Genomic DNA, 22183 nt, shown 5'->3' with positions numbered 1-22183 from the left:
TCCTACTGACAAGATTTGCTTGATCATCTATAATTTACTTGTAGGATGAAATATCATCAGAAGAGGAAAATAATCGTAGTACGGAATCATTTATTCAAATCTCGTGTCATTTATTCAAAATGGCGTCACCGCTATCTAATAAAACGTTCACGAAACTATCGACACCGTTATGACGGCCGTCATCTTACGTTACGTTGACAATCAACGTAACGTAACGCCGTGTAGGAAACCGCGCCATCTTGTTTACATAGACAACGTTCTAGTGACGTCAGTCAACGCTATATAGCGGCCGTAATATGACGGCACCGTTTTCGGAGGAATCCAAAGCTTAAGCCCGGGGTCGCAGGGTGTGGTGCTTAACCTTTGCGGGGTGTGGGCGGTGCTCACAGCTTGCGCGGGCGCGTGAGGCGGCGCTTCTTGCGCTCGGGCGTGTGCGCGTCGGCGGAGGCGCGGCGCCGAGAGCCCGCGGGCGAGTGCTCGTCGCCGGAGGACTCGGCGCGCGGGGCGAGCGCGGGGCGCGCCCTGTCCCGGCCGGGGGCGGGCTCGGGCGCGGGGCGCGCCTTGATGTCCCGGCCGGGGGCAGGCTCGGGCGCCGCGGGGGCGGGGCGCGCCTTGCTGTCCCGGCCGGGGGCGGGCTCGGCGAGCGCGGGGCGCGCCCTGTCCCGGCCGGGGGCGGGCGGGGCGGGCTCGGGCGCGGCGGGGGCGGGCGAGGGCGGGGCCGCGGTGCCGCTGCCGCCCGCCAGCTCCAGCTCCGGCTCCGTACTGCTGCCGGCCGCCCACTGCGATAATATAGACGTGCGGTCACTACTGCCGTGCTAACAACATATGCAGTAATCGTAGTTGAAAACTCATGATATACAATTATATCTTGTTCTCTTTGAATAAGTTCTTTATTTAATCTGTCAGCTCCCACGGCTCATATATGAGCCAGAACGCTTATGGTGACGTCATATCGTGGGATTCGACAGGTTAAACGATGATTTTCATGCAAGTACTGCACTTACTATTAGCAGGGCAGACTACTTTGTCCCGACAGAAGACAACGAGACGATTCATCGCCGGAGTCCCCCCCCCCCGAATAATATCCCCCCTCGGAGATCCCCGAGTTAATTTCGAACCGTGATTGAATCGTTTAACAGTAAAGTTGCCGTCATTAGAACTTGCGAACTATGTAAACAAACCGCCATATTGAAATTGTCTCTGAATGATGAATTTACTAGTGATGGGCAAGACTCTTACTTACTACTTTACTAATGTCAAACCATATCGAGTAATAAAATACCAAAATTAAAAAACAAGTAGTTACTTATTTTTAATTTGTTTAATCACGATCAGAAAACAAATTGGTACTTAAGAATGATGTATTGATGTATTTTACAACCGCGGCGATAGGTACAGAGCGTGAGTTGGGTAGTGTGTAACGGGTTTATATCACAAACTTTAGTCACAACACTAGCCATCATAGACAATTGTAGAATTTAAAAGAAACAAAAACGTCAGGTCCTAATAACCTAACTTATGAAACCATTTTAAACTTTAAATTAAATATCCAAGATAGTTATATATTTATGTATTTTACGGAACGGACCGTTTCAATAGTGTATATGTGTATAGTTTGAATTGTGTCTGATGGGGTAGTGTGAAAATTCAAGGAGAAACAGTCACAAAACAAATTTACATTGTTTGTTTACATAGTTCGCAAGTTCTAATGACGGCAACTTTAGGGCGCATTTCAAACTCGCGTCTAGTATTACCTTGGTCCGTAGAGTGCGAGCTAGCCCCAACGCCGTCCTGGCCATGATTGCCGACAGAGTCGACTGCCCCTACATGCGGCATTGTTGCGACCGGCATGTTTTAAAATAATTTTTGTTGTCTTGTGCTTAGTATTTAGAATAGTTTTTTTTTTTTTTTTAAATAAATAAATAAATATTATAGGACATTATTACACAAATTGACTAAGTCCCACGGTAAGCTCAAGAAAGCTTGTGTTGTGGGTACTCAGACAACGATATATATATAATATACAAATACTTAAATACATAGAAAACAACCATGACTCAGGAACAAATATCTGTGCTCGTCAGACAAATAAATGCCCTTACCGGGATTCGAACCCAGGACCGCGACTTCACAGGCAGGGTCACTACCCACTAGGCCAGACCGGTCGTCATAGTGTATGTTTAATGTTATTTATTTTGTTTAATGTAATTTTAATTTAATTGTATATTATTGTGATTATGAGTCCTCGTTACTCGAAATAAATGAATTTTATTATTTTATTATTTATTATTATATTTACCATGTTGGCGGGCTGCATGAGATGCAGCGCGGCGCCGCACTCGGCGCACAGCGGCGGCACGGCGGGCGAGCGCGAGCGCCAGTACTGCAGCTCCGTCTTGCACTTGTTCAGCTCCTGGAATTGCGATACGATGGTATTTAACCCTTAAATGCATAGTGATGCATTTATACACACAACATAAACATCAAATGTTATGCATTATTAAACAAATTCTATTTGTTCTTGTATATTATTTCAATAGTAAAACTAATAAATTTTCCGAATTATTACATAAATTTACGCAGTATTTTAATTTATAAAAGTTACATTTGTTTATAGACAAAATGTCGGAAAACTTGAAAAAACCTGGAAGTTGATGATTTTTAGTATGTGATTTTGGGCAGATTTTTCGGGGTTTGTAATTATTTTATATTTACAAATTTTATCATAGGAACATCACAAATAGTGTACCTTTCTGTTGGCAGTTAAGATTTTTCCTATACCCCTTACTAATAGCTATATATTTCCAAAAATATGATTTAGACTATGCAACTTTTAACCAGGGATGTTGCGAACATCCGCATCCGCATCCGCAACCGCGGAACTTCCGCATTATTTTCAACATCCGCATCTGCATCCGCATCCGCATAAAATCGATGCGGAGCTTATGCGGATGCGGATGTCGAACAAGTCGGTACAGGAACGTCTTAGCGGCGGCGTAAGTGCTAGGTAATTTCGTCATTACCTATAACGAAATCGTCTAGATCCAGAAAAGTCGGCCAAGTTACTGTTTATTAAATATAACGCACCTATATTCTTGCTCAAATACTAAACGTTTCGTTTTTTTTAAATAAAAAAATACTAAAAATGTAATATTTGACGTTTTCTAAGTACCTAATCTTGACATCCGCATCCGCATCCGCATCCGCGGATGTGAGCCTTTAAATATCCGCATCCGCATCCGCATCCGCGGATGTCAAAAAATCTGCATCCGCAACATCCCTGCTTTTAACACTGATTTCCCAGTGAAAATCGATGATATATTTTTTTTACTATTTTTCCTAGAAACGACAAACAATTATGTGATATATATATTAATTTCGGGCAAAAAGAAAAAATCATGCATTTAAGGGTTAATCCCGCGCGTCTATTTTAGAACTTTCATGTACTTACACAGAATAACTAATAGTACTACCGTACAGAAAATTCACTCCTTCACAAAAGTCAGATTTAGGTATAAAATTACACCTATATCGCCGCCTGCAAGCAAAATTGAAACTTATAACCGCGCACGAACCGTGAATCTCCTTTGCGCGCCGCAGTTTTATGACCGAGCTGTGAGTGACGGCACGGGGTTATCACTTGACAAGTTTTTATACCTAGTCTATTTTTTTATTCGGTAGACTGAAATGACAGTTCATAGTATGAACATAAAATGTCATTTCATACTATGAACTTTCATTTCAGTCACCGAATAAAAAAATTGACTTTATACCCACTGATTTATTATTTTTAAGGTAAATATATAGGAATTACAAACGTTGATTATGTAAACATACATTTTTTTATCCGGAGATAGTAAGTATGTCTGATTCTCACGGAAGTAAGTTTCGAAGCCATTGTGTATTTTCAATTTTGCGCGAGCGCCACGTGACACGACTATCGTGCGCGCCGAGCGGCAGCCCACTGCCATACGCCTGTCCGATGGGCGCGCCGGCCAAATGTACCTAAACTGCGGAGTGACACCCCCCTGACGATGCCTCATTCTGCATAATAAATTAATCTAATAGCGACAAGCCATCTATCATAGTCGACACGGCACGACGTTGCATAACGCACTACAGAGGCGGTTTACAAACACAAGTCTAAGGTATGGCTCGATACGATCGTCCACATAAATAGACACCGTCTTATCCGGGCAATGTGCAAAATGCCACGCATTATCTAAAATAATGAAATAAATGCGCATAGTAATCGTTGAAACTTGGGCTAATCACATCGGCAAGTACTTTTTCTACGAGAGAATACTTTAACGGAACGGAGAAAAGCGGCCAAGTGCGAGTCGGACTCGCCCATGAAGGGTTCCGTATTTAGGCGATTTATGACGTATTAAAAAAAAATACTTGCTAGATCTCGTTCAAACCAATTTTCGGTGGAAGTTTACATGGTAATGTACATCATATATTTTTTTTTAGTTTTATCATTCTCTTATTTTAGAAGTTAGGGGGGGGGGGGACACACATTTTACCACTTTGGAAGTGTCTCTCGCGCAAACTATTCAGTTTAGAAAAAAATGATATTAGGAACCTCAATATCATTTTTGAAGACCTATCCATAGATACCCCACACGTATGGGTTTGATGAAAAAAAAAAATTTGAGTTTCAGTTCGAAGTATGGGGAACCCCAAAAATTAATTGTTTTTTTTCTATTTTTGTGTGAAAATCTTAATGCGGTTCACAGAATACATCTACTTACCAAGTTTCAACAGTATAGTTCTTATAGTTTCGGAGAAAAGTGGCTGTGACATACGGACGGACAGACAGACGGACAGACAGACGGACAGACAGACGGACAGACAGACGGACAGACAGACATGACGAATCTATAAGGGTTCCGTTTTTTGCCATTTGGCTACGGAACCCTAAAAACTAGTACATAACTTGCTAATCACCTCTGACATCTGACTAAACTAAACAATAGGCAAGTCGACACAGAACGAGCCGCCTCGCGAGGAAATTGCCACGCGAGGCAGCTGTGTAGACGCCTCGGGCGAGGCAAGTCTCCACGGACCGAACTGAATGCGTGCTTTTGTAGCATCAGTCCCGTTGCGTTTTTAGGGTTTCGTACCCAAAGGGTAAAAACGGGACCCTATTACTAATACTCCGCTGTCCGTCCGTCCGTCCGTCCGTCTGTCACCAGGCTGTATCTCACGAACCGTGATAGCTAGACAGTTGAAACTTTCACAGATGATGTATTTCTGTTGCCGCTATAACAACAAATACTAAAAACAGAATAAAATAAAGATTTAAGTGGGGCTCCCATACAACAAACGTGATTTTTGACCGAAGTTAAGCAACGTCGGGCGAGGTCAGTACTTGGATGGGTGACCGTTTTTTTGCTTGTTTTGCTCTATTTTTTGTTGATGGTGCGGAACCCTCCGTGCGCGAGTCCGACTCGCACTTGGCCGGTTTTTTTATTTTCTAATCGTTTGGCGTTTATCGATGTACGATTGTCTTGTCTCGGCTTAGGTGTGTTTTGTCGTAACTAAATAATGAATAAAGTTTGACCTGCAACAGCGTCTGGAACTTGCGACTGGTCTCCTCGTTCTTGTCGTAGTCGTCCAGACGGTTGGCGTAATCCAGCGTCTGCTTCTGTTGTTCGGCGATCTGCTTCTGTTGTTCGGCGATCTGCTTCTGTTGTTCGGCGACCTGCTTCTGTTGTTCGGCGATCTGCTTCTGTTGTTCGGCGGTCTGCTTGTCAGAACGCGGTCTCTCGATACTACGCCTGTCTTAACTAAATAATGAATAAAGTATGACCTGCAACAGCGTCTGGAACTTGCGACTGGTCTCCTCGTTCTTCTTGTCGTAGTCGTCCAGACGGTTGGCGAAATCCAGCGTCTGCTTCTGTTGTTCGGCGATCTGCTTCTGTTGTTCGGCGATCTGCTTCTGTTGTTCGGTGATCTGCTTCTGTTGTTCGGCGATCTGCTTCTGTTGTTCGGCGATCTGCTTCTGTTGTTCGGCGGTCTGCTTGTCAGAACGCGGTCTCTCGATACTACGCCTGTCTTAACTAAATAATGAATAAAGTTTGACCTGCAACAGCGTCTGGAACTTGCGACTGGTCTCCTCGTTCTTCTTGTCGTAGTCGTCCAGACGGTTGGCGTAATCCAGCGTCTGCTTCTGCTGCTCGGCGATCTGCTTCTGTTGTTCGGCGATCTGCTTCTGTTGTTCGGCGGTCTGTTTGTCAGAACGCGGTCTCTCGGTACGACGCCTGTCTTAACTAAGTAATGAATAAAGTTTGACCTGCAACAGCGTCTGGAACTTGCGACTGGTCTCCTCGTTCTTGTCGTAGTCGTCCAGACGGTTGGCGTAATCCAGCGTCTGCTTCTGCTGCTCGGCGATCTGCTTCTGTTGTTCGGCGATCTGCTTCTGTTGTTCGGTGATCTGCTTCTGTTGTTCGGCGATCTGCTTCTGTTGTTCGGCGATCTGCTTCTGTTGTTCAGCGGTCTTGTTGTCAGAACGCGGTCTCTCGATACTACGCCTGTCTTAACTAAATAATGAATAAAGTTTGACCTGCAACAGCGTCTGGAACTTGCGACTGGTCTCCTCGTTCTTCTTGTCGTAGTCGTCCAGACGGTTGGCGAAATCCAGCGTCTGCTTCTGCTGCTCGGCGATCTGCTTCTGTTGTTCGGCGATCTGCTTCTGTTGTTCGGTGATCTGCTTCTGTTGTTCGGCGATCTGCTTCTGTTGTTCGGCGATCTGCTTCTGTTGTTCAGCGGTCTTGTTGTCAGAACGCGGTCTCTCGATACTACGCCTGTCTTAACTAAATAATGAATAAAGTATGACCTGCAACAGCGTCTGGAACTTGCGACTGGTCTCCTCGTTCTTCTTGTCGTAGTCGTCCAGACGGTTGGCGAAATCCAGCGTCTGCTTCTGCTGCTCGGCGATCTGCTTCTGTTGTTCGGCGATCTGCTTCTGTTGTTCGGCGATCTGCTTCTGTTGTTCGGCGATCTGCTTCTGTTGTTCGGCGACCTGCTTCTGTTGTTCGGCGATCTGCTTCTGTTGTTCGGCGGTCTGCTTGTCAGAACGCGGTCTCTCGATACTACGCCTGTCTTAACTAAATAATGAATAAAGTTTGACCTGCAACAGCGTCTGGAACTTGCGACTGGTCTCCTCGTTCTTGTCGTAGTCGTCCAGACGGTTGGCGAAATCCAGCGTCTGCTTCTGCTGCTCGGCGATCTGCTTCTGTTGTTCGGCGATCTGCTTCTGTTGTTCGGTGATCTGCTTCTGTTGTTCGGCGATCTGCTTCTGTTGTTCGGCGATCTGCTTCTGTTGTTCAGCGGTCTTGTTGTCAGAACGCGGTCTCTCGATACTACGCCTGTCTTAACTAAATAATGAATAAAGTATGACCTGCAACAGCGTCTGGAACTTGCGACTGGTCTCCTCGTTCTTCTTGTCGTAGTCGTCCAGACGGTTGGCGAAATCCAGCGTCTGCTTCTGCTGCTCGGCGATCTGCTTCTGTTGTTCGGCGGTCTGCTTGTCAGAACGCGGTCTAACGGTACTACGCCTGTCGTAACTAAATAATGAATAAAGTTTGACCTGCAACAGCGTCTGGAACTTGCGACTGGTCTCCTCGTTCTTGTCGTAGTCGTCCAGACGGTTGGCGTAATCCAGCGTCTGCTTCTGCTGCTCGGCGATCTGCTTCTGTTGTTCGGCGGTCTGCTTGTCAGAACGCGGTCTCTCGATACTACGCCTGTCTTAACTAAATAATGAATAAAGTATGACCTGCAACAGCGTCTGGAACTTGCGACTGGTCTCCTCGTTCTTGTCGTAGTCGTCCAGACGGTTGGCGTAATCCAGCGTCTGCTTCTGCTGCTCGGCGATCTGCTTCTGTTGTTCGGCGATCTGCTTCTGTTGTTCGGCGATCTGCTTCTGTTGTTCGGCGATCTGCTTCTGTTGTTCGGCGGTCTGCTTGTCAGAACGCGGTCTCTCGATACTACGCCTGTCTTAACTAAATAATGAATAAAGTATGACCTGCAACAGCGTCTGGAACTTGCGACTGGTCTCCTCGTTCTTGTCGTAGTCGTCCAGACGGTTGGCGTAATCCAGCGTCTGCTTCTGCTGCTCGGCGATCTGCTTCTGTTGTTCGGCGGTCTGCTTGTCAGAACGCGGTCTCTCGATACTACGCCTGTCTTAACTAAATAATGAATAAAGTATGACCTGCAACAGCGTCTGGAACTTGCGACTGGTCTCCTCGTTCTTGTCGTAGTCGTCCAGACGGTTGGCGTAATCCAGCGTCTGCTTCTGCTGCTCGGCGATCTGCTTCTGTTGTTCGGCGATCTGCTTCTGTTGTTCGGCGATCTGCTTCTGTTGTTCGGCGATCTGCTTCTGTTGTTCGGCGGTCTGCTTGTCAGAACGCGGTCTCTCGATACTACGCCTGTCTTAACTAAATAATGAATAAAGTATGACCTGCAACAGCGTCTGGAACTTGCGACTGGTCTCCTCGTTCTTGTCGTAGTCGTCCAGACGGTTGGCGTAATCCAGCGTCTGCTTCTGCTGCTCGGCGATCTGCTTCTGTTGTTCGGCGATCTGCTTCTGTTGTTCGGCGGTCTGCTTGTCAGAACGCGGTCTCTCGATACTACGCCTGTCTTAACTAAATAATGAATAAAGTTTGACCTGCAACAGCGTCTGGAACTTGCGACTGGTCTCCTCGTTCTTCTTGTCGTAGTCGTCCAGACGGTTGGCGTAATCCAGCGTCTGCTTCTGCTGCTCGGCGATCTGCTTCTGTTGTTCGGCGATCTGCTTCTGTTGTTCGGCGATCTGCTTGTCAGAACGCGGTCTCTCGATACTACGCCTGTCTTAACTAAATAATGAATAAAGTTTGACCTGCAACAGCGTCTGGAACTTGCGACTGGTCTCCTCGTTCTTCTTGTCGTAGTCGTCCAGACGGTTGGCGAAATCCAGCGTCTGCTTCTGCTGCTCGGCGATCTGCTTCTGTTGTTCGGCGATCTGCTTCTGTTGTTCGGCGATCTGCTTCTGTTGTTCGGCGACCTGCTTCTGTTGTTCGGCGATCTGCTTCTGTTGTTCGGCGGTCTGCTTGTCAGAACGCGGTCTCTCGATACTACGCCTGTCTTAACTAAATAATGAATAAAGTATGACCTGCAACAGCGTCTGGAACTTGCGACTGGTCTCCTCGTTCTTGTCGTAGTCGTCCAGACGGTTGGCGTAATCCAGCGTCTGCTTCTGCTGCTCGGCGATCTGCTTCTGTTGTTCGGCGGTCTGCTTGTCAGAACGCGGTCTCTCGATACTACGCCTGTCTTAACTAAATAATGAATAAAGTTTGACCTGCAACAGCGTCTGGAACTTGCGACTGGTCTCCTCGTTCTTCTTGTCGTAGTCGTCCAGACGGTTGGCGAAATCCAGCGTCTGCTTCTGTTGTTCGGCGATCTGCTTCTGTTGTTCGGCGATCTGCTTTTGTTGTAGTGCGGTCTTGCGTTTGCAGCTGCGCAGATCGCTACGTAAGGCGGATAGTTGGTCGTTGTACCTGAAATGAAGCAGACATGTTGTAACAAACACACACTTCTTCGTCATCCAGTGATGCGATATCAGATATCGATTTTAAAATCAATCGAAGGATAAATCAATAAAATGAAAATGGCGGCCAGTACCCTTTCGGCTACCTGAAAATGTAATTGATGCGTCGGATGGCACTACGGTCCGATTTGCATGTAATTGGATCATTAACGAAGAAATTTTGTGACAACTTCGCTTTTTTATACGATACTTTTTTCGATACGAAATCAATTCTGACCGCTGAGTACAAGGTTGAATGTATTAGAGAGAGAGAGATATTCAAAATTGCGGCACTCACTTCTTCATCCCCTGCTTGATGCGGTGTATCCGTTTCCGCAGCACCATGTTGCTCTGCGGCGGCGGCGGCGACGGCGGCAGCGACTCCTCCATGAACAGGTTGGAAATGGAAACGCGACGGTCGGAGACGGCGCTGGCAGCCGCGCTGCCGGATTCGAAGCCGCTGGTCGGCGGCGAGTCAAGGCACATGTATGATTTACTGCTCTCGCCAGCTGGAAGTAACAACGACACGTTTCAATTGTGGTTTTGTATCCCAGATACTCAAATTATATTTAGTTGGGGATGAGGCAATAAATAGGCTACATGACTAATTTTCATTTATGGTATCAATCGATCGGGTTTGTTAGGGTTCCGTAGCCAAATGGCAAAAAACGGAACCCTTATAGATTCGTCATGTCTGTCTGTCTGTCTGTCCGTCTGTCCGTCTGTCTGTCCGTCCGTATGTCACAGCCACTTTTCTCCGAAACTATAAGTACTATACTGTTGAAACTTGGTAAGTAGATGTATTCTGTGAACCGCATTAAGATTTTCACACAAAAATAGAAAATAAACGATAAATTTTTGGGGTTCCCCATACTACGAACTGAAACTCAAAAAATTTTTTTTCATCAAACCCATACGTGTGGGGTATCTATGGATAGGTCTTCAAAAATGATATTGAGGTTTCTAATATCATTTTTTTCTAAACTGAATAGTTTGCGCCAGAGACACTTCCAAAGTGGTAAAATGTGTGTCCCCCCCCCCCCTGTAACTTCTAAAATAAGAGAATGATAAAACAAAAAAAAATATATGATGTACATTACCATGTAAACTTCCACCGAAAATTGGTTTGAACGAGATCTAGTAAGTAGTTTTTTTTAAATACGTCATAAATCGCCTAAATACGGAACCCTTCATGGGCGAGTCCGACTCGCACTTGGCCGCTTTTTTTTAGGATCAAATGTCTATATGGGACCCATTGCATTAAAGTAACACAAAAGTCAGCAATTGTAGTCAAAGGCCGACAGTCGCACTTCACTCGCGAAACGCCCTAAACAAAACGATAACGGAACGTGACGTCAAGGTCTCCGGGAGCACATCTTGTAGTATGGACAAAACAAGAAAATTGCGTTTTTGTCGGTGAAATATTGCGTTTATGTATATAGTTGCTATACAATATTTTTTTGGATGAAATGTAAGGAATCTAATGGTACCCTTACTTTTATCGTTTTTGGAAGTTAAAAAAAACTTAAATTTTGAAACTTTCAGGTCCTGTATTTTTGTAATTTTTCAATATTTTATTTTAATATCCACATTATTGTGATAAATTGCTCGTTTGCTATCTATTTTACTAGATTTTGTTATAAAATTCAACATGTGTCATCATCCCTATTGGCTTTGAATGAATTTTAGTATCTGATGTAGGGTAAATCGTCAATTACTGGCCATCTTATACTAAAAATGAATTCTGTTCACCTTTACACCACACACACACACATATTGTACAGAATTCATTTTTAGTATAAGGTGTGGAGTAATTGACGATTTACCGCATAAGCCATTTTATTTAAAGTTGTACAGCACATTTTTTCAGATTGGGTAATTTTTATTTCTACTCAGAATCACGAGTTTTGGTCATTCCCTTAGCATTTTTCACACTTTGTATTGTATGACAAAGTTAATTTTAAATTATTTATATGGTAACAATACTGTTTATCAAATACAAGACGTCAGTTTTGGGATGCCATTTCATAGTAATTTTATTGCCAAAATAAAACATTTTTTTTTTTAAATAAGCACATTCTTTTTGACACGGATCTCTGGCCAGAGTATTGCCGCGTAATGCTTTAAATACCTACACGTGCGGCAGACGCCATTCGTGCAGAATATGGCAAAAGCGAGCGATATCCTTTCTAGGATATCACATCAATGCGACTTTTTACGAGGTCAGTGGATGAGCTGTTTATGCTAAATAATACTCGTAAGAACTTGACTGACTCGCATTTATAGTTGGTCAAACCAATTTGTCAGTCAGTAAGAACCAGGAAAACTATACTCATCATTTTATTTTGGGTGCTAATACTAGTGTAAGACAAAGATAGTATGATTATCTCGGTCTATGTATGAAATGAGACAGTCCTTTGACAAACTATATGTATGATACACGGTTGTTAGAATATTTATAATCTCAATAAAAACGGTGGGTTCAGTTTATTCAGCCCGATTCCCGCAATTGATGCAAAAAGAAATCATGAAAAACAACGAGCGACTCACAAAATGAGAGAAATACCTATTCATACATTATTTAAGATGATAGTTATGCGAAATACGGGATACGTGAGCTGTCTTTAATATATTTAGCTATGACAACCATCAGGCACCGTATATAGGTACACCTTACGTTTTAAAAAGGTATTTGTAGGATTTTAAGAAAAATATGTGCCGATTTGCATTTCTGTAACTTCTCTAAAGTTATGCAATACAGCACATTATACTTTATTTTTCCATGACTTAATTCCGAAAATTTCATTTGATTTCAAAATTTCATTTTGTCAAGCATTCGTTTTGCTTGGATAAGTTGTAGGTCTGTTGATTTTATCAGATAAAGCATTTCTGTCTTGTACTTTGCTGGGAAACACATTGATGTGACGTCTTTATCTATGGAAATGTACCATAATTAGTATAATTACGGCCCTGTTGTTCAATCTCGTATAGGTTCATTAAAATTTGCGTAGGATGTAAATACGTATAACTTTTGTATGCGCATTTGTTGTGGAAGCAATGAAATTATGGACAATTTTCTATGACTTTCTCGTATTTTGTGCTAGTTAATGTCACTAGTGTATTTGAAAATTAATGAATAAGTAGAGTAATTTTATGCTTTATTTTGCCTACTGTTTCTAATACAAGCCAAGTGTATCTTAAATTGTCCAAAACAGACCTGTGTTCCTTCATTACTGTACAAAGACTTCCATAAAGGTCCATTTAACTGTTCCCACGATTTTAACCAGATTTTTCCACCTTAGGGCGGGCCCTAACCATAAAATAATGTAATGTATGTGGCAAACATTTGTTTTTACAAGCATACAAGTTTTCTAAAAAGGAGTTAGGTATTTGTTAGCGCTATATTGCCCACTACTAGCATTTTTATAAAGTAGGTATATCATTGCTCTGTGACTATGTGGCATAACATTATTATCTTCGTAAATAGGTATGTATGTATGTAGTTTTATTAATTCGGAGATATGTAAACAGCAATTATGAAAATTAACGGGTATATTTAAAAAAATATACTAGTAGAAGCTTGCTAATAATTATTGCACATTAATGAGCGAAGCTCACATTAAATTAAAGGATTAATTTGTAACTGAGAATAGCATAAAGGCAGATATAAGTCATATAAGTTGAAAGTAAGGAAAATAACCAGAAGTTGTCATGAAACATTACAAATTACAAACAGGAAATACTTACGTGAAAATGCGGTTGTGATGTCGAAGAAATCAGTACCAAAATACGTTATTTCTGGCAAGTTAGGTTCAATGTGTTCCTTAAAGTACTCCATGGCCATGGTGGTCAAATCGAACAGTTCATCTGTCACTTTGTAAGGCCTCGCTAGTTTTTGTGTTGTTTTCAAGTATGATAGAATACTGTATACTTCATCCAATATCTGTAAACAAAATAAACAATTGAATATAAATCTTAATGTAAATATAATTGTAATGTAAATACTATTTTACTGTATATTTGCATGTATACTTGTGTACGTATGGCAAATAAATAAATGATTATGATTAACTAAACTCGTGCTAAACCTACTACATATTATTGCCGTTTAATCCAGATATTTCAAAATAAATTCGACCATTAAACGAGGGGGTATTCCCATTTCTCCAGATCGGAATAGGCGCTTCATCATTCCCGCCTGTCCCCGCCTCATGTATGGCGCCGATCACGTGGGGCGGGGACAAATGGGAATACACCAAAACGAAGTGCTTTGGGATAACTACGAAACCGTGGTACCTACTTTTTTTTTAAACCGCTTATATATCTACTAAACTAGAAGCGCTTTCTACTGTAGCAACACAAAGCAATGGTAAGCGTTGCAGTAGGGTGTGTTGCCAACGAATGAAGTGCTTCTAGTTAAGTAAATAGATATTAGCGATTTTCAAAAATATCCTGTTATCGAAGTTACCTCTTACGTCAAATCGAATACGCTAGTTTCCTAACGGGTCATATGTATTCCTAATGAATATTTTAATGATTTGCTAGTGTGATGTTGTGTGGTGTGAGGCTGGTTTGGTGTGAGTAAGGAAAAACCAAGTCGTGACTTCCTCTTTTTGCTCATTTAAAATCTTTGATTGCGTTACAAATGGTAACCTATCCTATCCATTTGACGAAGTAAGTATTTTTGTCTTATGAATCATCTATCAAAATAAGTTTTTTCTCGAAACCATCAATATGTTTAGGAAAGGGTCAGGGATTGACAGTATTTAAAAAAATCGCGTTTTCAAATGAAACATCACACAAAAATTCCCGAAGCCGGATCAGAAACTAGCATGTTGGAAGATTTTATCACCTAAGTAGTTCATTTATTACCTACTAAGGCTACTAAGTTATAAGACATAAGTGTATTTATGGGTGGGGTGGAGTCCAATAAAGTTCCTACCCAGTTGTTATCCAACATTATCCATGCAAATCGACTACGCCGAAAAAGTTCGTAGCTGTTCAACTTTTTGGACTACGCCCTAATAAGGCTTGTAAAAACATTCAATGCTATTGAGAACTTGGTAAATCATATCGATAAAAATACCGTTATAGTTATAGCATACGCACGATCTCTTATAAAATTAGACACATGTAGTGTGCAATAATAGCAGTCAATGAAAAAATGAAAACTAAGAGAACATCATAACTTTAGATCAGCGGTCGGCAACTCGCGGCCCGCAGGCCGCATGCGGCCCATGAACCTGTCACTTGCGGCCCGCGAGCCTCCCTGGCTATTGACAAACGACAATGTCTAGTCTAGTCATAAATATTAACAAAGTGCGGCCCGCGTCAACTTCGTTAACTACTATGTGGCCCTTGGCTGCTAAAAGGTTGCCGACCGCTGCTTTAGATCAATGATATATGTTCTAGGTATTGTTTATTTTTCCTCTGCATTACTTAACATTAAATCACAGTTAACTGTTACAGTTAAGTAAATAATATTGTAATTTACAAAGAAATAATATTGGAATAAGTAACTACCTGTGAGTTATCTACTAAAATTTCTATGTTAATGTCATAGCTGTTGGATCTCCAAATAAATAATAATCATGAAAACTGGTTTATTTACGTCCTTCTAAAACGAAAACGCAATGAAAAATAAACAATTGGGTATAATTATTTCAATTTAGTATGTTGCTCATTATAGTGATTATGTTCAATCGAAGTTATTTTAGAAGTAAATCTACGAAATTGTGTTTATTTTTCTAGTGCGTTAGAATGCTGATGTCTCCTTTAGCATTCATTTGTGTTTCAGCATTCCATAACCCAAATAAACAGTGGCTAGACGTACTGTGATACATAAATTCATATGTAAGCAACACCAAGGTCCATTATTCTACTTTTTAATGCCTAGTTACCATTTTTTTTTCGGCTAAACAGTAATGAAGAAATACAAAAATAGCTATAAGTTAGTTATTGTATTAGTAACACCTTCGACTGCGTAGAATGATGATTTCTGTGATGAACTCTTTTCTATCATCACACTAATTGTGTTATACATACATAATTACAAAACTTTGATTAATTTGACTAGGTATTTCATAAAAGAAGCAAAAAATAAGTTTACCAACACGGAAAATCAAGTTTATGTTGACCACAATTTAAATGTTTACAATACCCTTCCTTATGTTATCGTATTACATAGTTACATACAACGTACTTCTGATAAGTAGCTAAGCGTGCCAGGTTTCATTTTGAAAACCGCGCGTAGGTACGCTGTTATTTGCATGACCACTAAGTTGTGTGAAGACCAATTTGTACACCTCCCCTGGTTTGCTACTTCTGCTGTGGATTGTAACATGATTGATGGGTGATTTAATCTTGATTCTAAATCACTTAGGCGAATTAAGGTATCCGCTAACCTCTTCCTCTTGTCTGTATAAGCTGTATCCTGAGCGAATTTTTAGTCTTTTTTCCTTGACACGTTTTTCGAGACGTCAAAGACGAACCCAAAAATGGAGATAAAAGATTGAAGAACCGATAGCCGTTTGTCTTCTATATGTAGTGTAAAAGTAGGAGATACGATTCAAAACTTGTCAAAAATCGATGAAAACCTTGGGTAGCCCCTTAATGTTTAAGCCAAGATAGCTATGAATAACAGACAAATTGTAATCGATTTCGTAGCATTTTCAGAATTTAAGCCAAGATAGCTCTGAAACAGGGATGTTGCGGACATCCGCATCCGCATCCGCAACCGCAGAACTTCCGCATTCTTTTCAACATCCGCATCTGCAATAAAATCGATGCGGAGCTTATGCGGATGCGGATGTCGAACAAGTCGGTACAGGAACGTCTTAGCGGCGGCGTAAGTGCTAGGTAATTTCGTCATTACCTATAACGAAATTGTCTAGATCCAGAAAAGTCGGCCAAGTTACTGTTTATTAAATATAACGCACCTATATTCTTGCTCAAATACTAAACGTTTCGTTTTTTTTAAATAAAAAAATACTAAAAATGTTATATTTGACGTTTTCTAAGTACCTAATCTTAACATCCGCATCCGCATCCGCGAATGTGAGCCTTTAAATATCCGCATCCGCATCCGCATCCGCGGATGTCAAAAAATCTGCATCCGCAACATCCCTGCTCTGAATAACAGACAAATTGTACTTAGTCGATTTCGTAGCATTTTCAGAAACAATTATTTTTATAGTACCGTTTGTAAGCGAGACTTGTGTAAACTGTAAAACCCCTTTGCCTTTTTCATTCAACAATGAGGACTAACTTGTGTTTACCCATAACAAAATTACCCATATCTCTTGCCTTACTACTTCAGTTACGACTAATCGCATTACCGTAATGGCATTGGAACAGCGTAAGTGATGCGTGAGCCGTTTCCGCGTCCAAGCCCCTCAGGCCTCGGTTATGACGCGTAGCAGGCGGCAGGCGTTATGCAATGCCAAAAACACACACGTATTTTCCCAAATATTCTTCTTATAAGAAAGTAACAGCCATAGCAGCCATTTAACGCGATAACAAACCGCAAGGCTGATTACTGTCTGAATATAGCTTTCGTCTCTGAGGTCTACCGCGAAAAACGAGAATCGTGATTTCGTTATCTGCTTCTCTATCGCTCTTGCATATTCGAGCGATGGAAAGACAGATATATTTTTTTTTTGCAGTAAGCCCTCTGATTGCCACCGTACACTTCGTACATTAGAACATTCACGTTATCTATATAAATGTCGGAATCTTCACTTATTCGGTGGAGACCAAGGCCTAAAAGCGTCTATGGACAGACGTACGCTTTCACATTCATACCAATGGGGATAAGGGACAGCTCAGATTTATGCTTAACTTTTTCTTGGCTTGCCTACGTAATGTGCTAGGCACCAGGCCTTATGGTTTTACTGCTAGATAGATTCGTGGTTCGCGTTATATGGCTACATCACTTGCATTTGTGATTAATTAGAGAAGCAATGCAAATTATTAGGGAAAGACTTTTCTGTTATATTTGAGAGGTCTTAGAGACCTAAGGCCTCGGACTGGACGCACGAGACCAAGAGTGCAGGAAATGGGGCGGCGCTACCCGTTGCTGTTGTCGTTTGAAGTTTCAACTCCTGACATACCTATATGTATTTTGAATTTCAACATGGTGGCTAACATTCTCATGTACTTAGCTGTGGAGATAAGACAAAATGATAAATCATAGATTTAGGAAACTCACCTCTCCAGGGAAGAAACAGCAGTGTTTCCTCTCTATATGTTTACCAAAAGTCATCTGTAGCAGACTCAGTCGCATGTGCAAAGTCTCAATTATATCCGATTCACAGGCCAGAGGATGACTCCTGCGTGCAGACTCTCGGCGAGGCATCTGTGCCTTAATGGACTGAAATCTATGCAACATCTGGTTCTGCAGCCGTTGGAACGTAGAGTTTAATATACTACTACACAATGTGTTAAAGTGTCGGTTCACCTGTAACAATGGACGTAGTTTAATACAAATATATCCTATATATCAATAAAATAAATAAGTAGCTGTAGTATTAAATTCTTTAGCAATAAACAATATAAAATGTTAATTTATGGAAAATGCCATCCTGCAAGACAGGTATAGCTTAGTGCAGGTGTCATGGGTACCTAATTTATATATGTATCTCTTGATTATTGTGCTTATAAGGGTAACAGTATGTGTTTCTATGTATTGTAGCAATTAACTACCTTTATCACAGCTCAATCATCATTAGTCATAAGAATGACTAAAATAAAAATATGATTATATTAATAAACATACACATACAAATAAGGTTTTTTTATGACTGGTTAGTTAAGAGGTTACAGTAGTAATTTTGCTTCTTTTGCATTTCACATTTTCATGCATATTCAAATCAGCTAAAAGCTTCTGTTCAAGTTTCGTTGTAAATAAATTAATATAAAGTAATAATATAAAATTAAAAGGTTCTATAGAATCACCAAAGCCCCTTCATAATATATAAGCCACCTAAAAAATATAATGTACCCTTTTCAGGAGACACTAAAATATTTATGCTTAATAATGCTAATAGGTATGCTTGTATGTACAAAACTGTAATACTTTGTACATAATCAACCTGTTATTATGGTGGTGTAAAGGTGTGTTCAGGACTACCAATGGTTAACAAATTATACATAACCTTCCTCTTGAATCACTCTATTAAAAAAAACCGCATCAAAATCCGTTGCGTAGTTTTAAAGATCTAAGCATACAGACAGACGGACAGACAGGGAAGCGACTTTGTTTTATACTATGTAGTGATACTGAAACTAACCATTCTGACTTGGGACACATATTTAAAGCCCATCATACGAAATATCTTCTCTTGTATTTCAATGGGCATGTCTAGCAGACTCGTAGAGTAGGGCTTGGGCGCTGGGACCAGCGCCGAGCTGCGCGCCGGCGGCGCTGAGGAGTGCGGCGACGACCCCCCCGGGAGCTGGGCGCTGGAGTGCCGAGTCACGCGAGACACGGCCGCGGGCTCTGCGTGCGTAGGGCCAGCTCCCTCGCCGCAGCCAGCGCCGCCGCCGCCGACGCTACTCATCTGCCTCGTGGACACCATCTTACCCAGTTTGGTTATCAATTAAAATCTGAAAGCTGCACTATCTCCGTTAGACACTCCATTTATCAGACAAAATATACACTATTTCGACAAGTATCCGTATTTCCAGATTTTGAAAATAGATACGTAATGAACAAATGAAACGATTAACATTATTACTGAAGCATCGCATATAATTTCTATTACAAGAGAAATAATTATTTTTGGGCTCTACAGTAAATTCTAAAATGGTGGCCGTGGCTAGATCGGCAATCACTTCTCGCCAATGAATGTATGATTTCTATGGATTTATGGCTGGTTTAATTTATATAGAACTGATTACTAAACACTCACTCAAGAGTTCATGCACATGTTTTATAATATTTAATCTTGATTTTACAAAGAAATCAAATTTCTAAGACGCAATAGTTCCCGAGTCCGCTACGCTTTCACAAGAATTATTTTTTTGTTGAATTGGATTGGTTTGGTTGCCCGACTGGAGAATAGAAAACGTTCAAGCTTCCATAGATGCGCATCTTATTGTCTATTACATTGTACGACTGATGAAAAACTTCCGTTAAATAAATATTGTGCTTGATAAAGCTTTTAAATTTCATTACATTCATTCGTTTCATCAATTTAATAAGATTTTGTCGTAACAGTTTAGAAAGAAAATGATAAATTGATTAAACCATGATTAAACCATCATAGGACGTTATTTTTTTTTACACTATCTGTGGCATTATCCATAGACATTGTGTTTGACACCTGTCAAAACTTGACATTTGGATTCTATTATCACATCAGCATCACATTTTATTATTTATTAATTGCGTAATAATTTGCACTATTCGTGGTTAACTTGAACTGCGTTTAATTAAATAATACTGAATAATTCATATAGAGATCAAAACTTTGTCAAGTGTAATGAAGTGCTATTCATGACACGAAGGTTAAATTAGAAAGCTACATGATAAGTGATAATGGCTATATGTAACTGTAAACAATAGTAATTAATTACTGTTTTTAAGAGAAATAGTCGTCTACCATGTATTCGAGGTGTGGTAGTAGTGGTTCTATCCAGAACATGCACCAGACGCCGTCGTCATCCAACCATAATTCAGGTAAAGAAAACATCAAAACAATGTTTAACCTTGTGTGCCTTGTGCGTGTTTCTTAATCAATGTTTTTTCAGACGATGACGATGACAGCGGGGACAACAAAGCTTCCGCGCTCAGTTTTAAGGAGAGAAGAAGAGAGGCCCACACTCAGGTTACCATCAAGTCTTTAAACTTTTTCAAATAGTTTTTAAGCAACTGTTAAACAAATTTTTGATGGTTCCAGGCCGAGCAGAAGAGAAGGGATGCCATAAAGAAGGGGTACGACTCCCTGCAGGAGCTGGTGCCCACCTGCCAGCAGACAGATGCTTCTGGCTACAAACCCAGTAAAGCTGCAGTAAGTTAATTCAGTATGTACTAGCCACCTGCCCCGGCTTTGCATGGGTTAACAAATTATACATAAGCCTTCCTCTTGAATCACTCTATCTATTGAAAAAAACCGCATCAAAATCCATTGTGTAGTTTTAAAGAACTAAGCATACATACAGACAGACAGACAGCGGGAAGCGAATTTGTTTTATATTATCTTGTGATGATAATACCTATACTAACCAGCCTAATCAGCTATGGATAAACTTTACAATATGGACCGTCCATTTGGATGGGGGAAAGTGGAGGGTAGGTGGGAAAGGGGGGGTTACAAAGGGCTAGCAGACTGAATATTTATTTCATAACATAAAATAAATATAGCTTCTTTTTCATGGCCACATTATGTTGCAGGTTCTCCAAAAATCAATAGACTACATACAATACCTGCTGCAGCAGAGACGTCGACAGGAGGACGAGCGGAATGCGCTCCGGAAGGACGTGGTAGCGCTACGCATCATGCAAGCCAACTATGAGCAGATTGTGAAGGCGCAGCACTCTGTGCCGGGGCATAATGAGCAACGGCTCACTGATCAGGATAAGTTTCAAGTTGTAAGTACTGACACATATCTTTTTGGAATTGTTAATGATGAAATGAAATCTAACTCAACAATAAATCAAATAATTAGTATGGGCCTTTGCTTTTAATACGGCACTTGACCCTGAGTAGATAAATGAGTGCATTGGTCACACTTAAAATAAATAAAAATAGAGTTTATTTACCAAAAAGTGTACAGGATTTTCTTAACCTATGACCGCCACACTGGACTAGGTTAGGCCTGTCTCATGGAGTCAGTTGAAACAATACCAATTTTTAATTCAACATCGTCCTACGAATAAATCATATTTAAGTTTACACCAGGGGTCTCTCAACTTTTTTACCCGAGGGCCTGGTCTTGGAACTTTCCTTCGGCTTCCCACTTTTTTTTATTTTAAGCCGGCTTTGGCTCTCTCGCTTCCTTTCCGCGGGCCATAAGAGCCCTAATATGGAGACCCCTGGTTTTCTCTAACCAGTTTCAAGTTGTTGTTTGTCCTAGGGCACCCCGGAGGTGCATAGGGCCTTTACAAGATCATTCCACGCCTTCTTGTCTTGAGCCTTGGCCTCGTACCAGCTCAGTCCAAGTTAACAGTCAGTCAGTTTCAAGTTAACAGTGCTTTAAATAGTTTCAGGGTATAATGGACAAGCTGTACGACTCGTTCGAGTCCGTGCCGACGAACAACTTCGCTGAGTTCTCAGCGGGCGTGTTTAACTGGCTGGAGGAGTACTGCAAGCCGCAGTCTCTGCGGACCATGGTGCACGGTGTGCTGCGGGAGCAGAGCTACACACCATAGATAGTTAACGTGTTCATTCGTCAAGCGTCCTCTCACAGACTACATCGCATTATGAAGTGATTACAAAGAGCATGACCAGCATTACGAGCATTACATTACAAAGAGCATGGTCACCAGTCACCACATATAAGTGCAATATTTCACGCCATATTTTAAACTAAATACATCAGCTCAGGTGCAACTCTACAGTTTTTTTTGTACTTACATTCTTAGCTGGCGCGATGACCCAAAATTACTTAGCC

General features: G+C 41.4%; 2 protein-coding genes across 2 annotated transcripts; one reads left to right on the top strand and one right to left on the bottom strand.

The window, feature by feature from the left end:
• Positions 1-383: 383 nt before the first annotated feature.
• LOC134649782 (F-box only protein 28) lies at positions 384-19642 on the bottom strand. Its single transcript, XM_063504610.1, has 8 exons — positions 19480-19642; positions 18859-19181; positions 17778-18026; positions 13316-13511; positions 9867-10077; positions 9341-9539; positions 2300-2413; positions 384-779 (listed from the first exon to the last, which is right to left on the bottom strand). Exons 2-8 carry the CDS (start codon positions 19144-19146, stop codon positions 384-386), a joined length of 1653 nt encoding a protein of 550 aa, XP_063360680.1. The 5' UTR covers positions 19147-19181; positions 19480-19642.
• A 279-nt stretch (positions 19643-19921) lies between these two features.
• On the top strand, positions 19922-21952 carry LOC134649627 (max-like protein X). The gene is made up of 5 exons (XM_063504460.1): positions 19922-20249; positions 20321-20397; positions 20470-20580; positions 20964-21161; positions 21774-21952. Exons 1-5 carry the CDS (start codon positions 20174-20176, stop codon positions 21939-21941), a joined length of 630 nt encoding a protein of 209 aa, XP_063360530.1. The 5' UTR covers positions 19922-20173; the 3' UTR covers positions 21942-21952.
• The last annotated feature ends 231 nt before the right edge of the window (positions 21953-22183 follow it).

The sequence above is a fragment of the Cydia amplana genome, chromosome 7 (genome assembly GCF_948474715.1).
Source record: "Cydia amplana chromosome 7, ilCydAmpl1.1, whole genome shotgun sequence".
NCBI classification, from domain to species: Eukaryota; Metazoa; Arthropoda; class Insecta; order Lepidoptera; family Tortricidae; genus Cydia; species Cydia amplana.
This window is presented reverse-complemented; position numbering and strand designations above follow the sequence as displayed.